This window comes from Schistosoma mansoni, chromosome W (assembly GCF_000237925.1).
Source record: "Schistosoma mansoni strain Puerto Rico chromosome W, complete genome".
Taxonomy (NCBI): Eukaryota; Metazoa; Platyhelminthes; class Trematoda; order Strigeidida; family Schistosomatidae; genus Schistosoma; species Schistosoma mansoni.
The window spans coordinates 11,959,736-11,963,926 of NC_031502.1; the positions used below are offsets into that span (position 1 = coordinate 11,959,736).

General features: G+C 41.7%; 1 protein-coding gene across 1 annotated transcript; it reads right to left on the reverse strand.

Annotated features, from left to right (window-relative positions):
- Nucleotides 1–329: 329 nt before the first annotated feature.
- On the reverse strand, nucleotides 330–1,175 carry Smp_141870 (hypothetical protein; the record flags this gene model as incomplete). The annotated part of the gene is made up of 1 exon (XM_018788551.1): nucleotides 330–1,175. The coding sequence occupies one exon, from the start codon at nucleotides 1,173–1,175 to the stop codon at nucleotides 330–332; it is 846 nt and encodes a 281-aa protein (XP_018654083.1).
- Nucleotides 1,176–4,191: the final 3,016 nt, after the last annotated feature.

Genomic DNA, 4,191 nt, shown 5'->3' on the forward strand with positions numbered 1-4,191 from the left:
GGTGTCAACTAGAAATTCGTATCTCTCTAGAAAGTCCATCCCCAGTATTGCCAGATCTAAGTCAGCTACCGTGAAAACCCAAGGGAATTGCCTCCTGAACCCCAAATCTAGGGTTAAGTTTTTCTGCCCAAATGTCGCAATTTTAGTTTTATTTGCAGCTTGAAGTGTAATTGATGATGTTTCTCGACTAATCTCAGTTTTATTTTGAGGGATGATGCTAAGAGCAGCGCCAGTATCCACCAAGAAATTCAAGCCAGAGTTTCTGTCTCTAACATAAAACAAGCGACTGTTTTGGCGCCCCTCCTCAGTCGTCGCGACCTGGGGAGGGGTTACTCGTTTCCCGCTGTCTTAGAATTATGCTTAGGCCAGGCGCATGGTTGCATGCACTTGGTTGAGTTGACACCAAATTTCCAGTGGTACCAACAAAACTGCCCAGGTTGTCTGGACATTTGTGACCTGTTTTGTGACTTGGATCGTGGTCGTTGTGGTGACCTGCTCCTGTTTCTATGACCCATTTGCATTCTGGTGACAGCCTCAGTGAGACTCTTAACACTCGCAATGAGTCCTTCTATGACGGGGTCTTTTTCTGATTCTACTTTTTGTGTGTGATTTATTGTGCCTGGTCCAGTTGGAGGACCTCTCTCCATTATTCTATCGGCTATACGCGCTAAGTGAGGTAATGAGGTTTCAGGATCTTGTGCATCCAAACAGTGTTGGACGTAGCATGGGAGGGCTTGTATCCATCCTTGTTTTAGGACTGCTTCACCCACTGTGTTATCACCCATTAACACTTGGAGGTGACGCAAAAACTGTGACGGCGACCGATCACCTAGTGTTTCACCTTGAAAAAGTCTTTGGATTCTTTGACTGTCTGATAATGATAAACGGTTCATTATCTCTCGTCTTAAGATGGTGTATGGTTGTGGTGATGGTGGATCTAAAATCAAGTCACGGACTTCTTTGGCGACTGAAGGAGGAAGGATAGAACACAAGTCTCTATAGCGAATCCCTTCAGATTTGATATTGTGTCTCGTGAAATAATGCTCTAGTTGAGCAAACCACAACTCAGGATCATTACGATCAAATTCTGGAAGTCGGGATTTCGTAGTCATAACAGTGTCTATCTCCACTGGTGACAAATCCTCCAGATTATGGGTTTCTATTGAGTCTGACATGAGGTATGTGACAAACATAGCAATAAAGTTAGCACGAAAAATGGTTACTATAACACGAATAACTTTAAATAATACGGAATAAACTAGTTATATACTCAAGATAGTTTACGGATAATCAGGTCTACTTTTACGATTAAGTAAAAAAAAATTAATGACAGAAATGAGGTTAAATTTGTGTTCAAAAAGGGCTCACCACTTTCGTGCCTTAAGGTAACCCTCGTGCTATTGATAGAAGAAACCAGAGAAGTAGTGAATAGGTCTTTATTTCGATCTTCGCGCAGTCACAGTGGAGCGTGAGATTATCTGTTCAGACAAACAAAGGCTCTCAGCATTCAATATAAGATAGTAGGGAGTATAACGCTTACAAAAAGTAAGGAAGTGAATGAATACTTGAACAATACTGTTTTAGCATATGCTTGGTTGTTTGGGGTCAACTCTTAACCAACCAACCTGAGCTGCTACATTAGCTTCCCCCTAGAATCGACTTCCGTAGGAACGTCGGTTCGATTAACCTATCTATCGAAAACACCTTAGTTCTATTTCTCATCCCAAGGCGAAATTATCAACTCGCTCACTGTTTGACTTACAATCAGTTACGACTAACGCTTTCAACGATAGTCCATGGATGTCTCTTCATTTACTAGCTTGTCATCTTATTTTGTAGCATGTGATTTTTTTTACAACTATCGCTGACGGTTTGCCGATTTACATGGCACTCTGTGGTGGCATCGCTAAAAGACATATCAGCTGAGAATGTAGCGGAATCTCCGGTTGAGAACTGGATCTCGTATTACAGAATATCAGCAACCGTCACAACTTACGGAGAAACACGATCTGAATGTTACCCTTTTTCACGACTCACAAACCTTGTCGGATCTAACGCATTCGCGTGAATGCTTATCATCTTATTACTCATGGTGTGTTGGAAAGTCCGCATAGGTAACTCAAAGTCACACTGTGATACTCTGTAATAATGACTAGGCCATTAAGCTTCCTCTGATCATGTTAACTGTATGGCCAAAAATCAAACAAGATGTTGGTCTATAGAATCACTTCAAATTTACTCTTATAATGTTTCTCTTCGGATGAAAGCATTCTAACAAATATAACCGATTATTTGCAACGTCCCAAACAGGGCCGGTGAACCCAGATAATGACTTTTCATTAGGAGGACTAGCAGACAAATATATTCTGAAGTGGTTATCTACAGGACTGCAAAGTTTTATATTACTGTTTGTACAAAATGTGAAGATGGTAATGGTAAAAATGCTTAAGGTAACCATCATAAAAGCTAGGTAGGGTCTCGTGGCGTTTGTTGATTTTGTGGCAATTAGGGTTGTGAACTGCTTTACTTAAGTATAAGGTCTTGTTGGAGCCTATATTTTAAGAGGTGTGCTTATATGGCGTATAGCAACCAACTGGTTCTTGTGGCACTTAAGCTTAGCTCTAATAGGCGTCCTATTATGATGAGTCGGTATGGGATTATCAAGAAGAAAATGCGTTTGACGAATATTTTTCGTGCCTTAAGGTAACCCTCGTGCTATTGATAGAAAAAACCAGAGAAGTAGTGAATAGGTCTTTATTTCGATCTTCGCGCAGTCACAGTGGAGCGTGGGATTATCTGTTCAGACAAACAAAGGCTCTCAACACTCAATATAAGATAATAGGGAATATAACGCTTACAAAAAGTAAGGAAGTGAATGAATACTTGAACAATACTGTTTTAGCATATGCTTGGTTGTTTGGGGTCAACTCTTAACCAACCAACCTGAGCTGCTACATTAGCTTCCCCCTAGAATCGACTTCCGTAGGAACGTCGGTTCGATTAACCTATCTATCGAAAACACCTTAGTTCTATTTCTCATCCCAAGGCGAAATTATCAACTCGCTCACTGTTTGACTTACAATCAGTTACGACTAACGCTTTCAACGATAGTCCATGGATGTCTCTTCATTTACTAGCTTGTCATCTTATTTTGTAGCATGTGATTTTTTTTACAACTATCGCTGACGGTTTGCCGATTTACATGGCGCTCTGTGGTGGCATCGCTAAAAGACATATCAGCTGAGAATGTAGCGGAATCTCCGGTTGAGAACTGGATCTCGTATTACAGAATATCAGCAACCGTCACAACTTACGGAGAAACACGATCTGAATGTTACCCTTTTTCACGACTCACAAACCTTGTCGGATCTAACGCATTCGCGTGAATGCTTATCATCTTATTACTCATGGTGTGTTGGAAAGTCCGCATAGGTAACTCAAAGTCACACTGTGATACTCTGTAATAATGACTAGGCCATTAAGCTTCCTCTGATCATGTTAACTGTATGGCCAAAAATCAAACAAGATGTTGGTCTATAGAATCACTTCAAATTTACTCTTATAATGTTTCTCTTCGGATGAAAGCATTCTAACAAATATAACCGATTATTTGCAACGTCCCAAACAGGGCCGGTGAACCCAGATAATGACTTTTCATTAGGAGGACTAGCAGACAAATATATTCTGAGGTAATAATAATAATAATGTAAATTGTCTTGCTTTTAGTATGAGCAGGGATAGTATCGTCAATAGAGTTCATCATTTCATTTATTTGTGTGTGGGCTGTGATACTGCCCGGGTGCCCAAACCGAAGCAGGTGGTTTTCTTAGGGGGCCACACCCCGAGCCTTTGACCAAAAGGTCTGATCCACAAGGCAGTGGAGCATCGTGAGGAGATGCAGTCCCATGGTAGCCGTTGACCAATGACAGGTTCGTCCGCCATTCGTTCCATCAGGATACTGGAGCCCATGTGCACCATTGGTTTGGAATCAGGGTTTTCCAACTCCCCTAGGTGGACCCTCCGTGTCCACCAACCCGGTTAAAGCGCTGGATATTCGCTTTTCGTCCTCTCACTTTCGTAAACAACAGTAATGCCACGAGAAGGCAGTGAGTAGGACTTCCCTGGCAGAGGCTATATATTCGCGTGGCCATGTAAGAGCATTTCGAGAGGGAGAGTAGACTCTCCCCACTC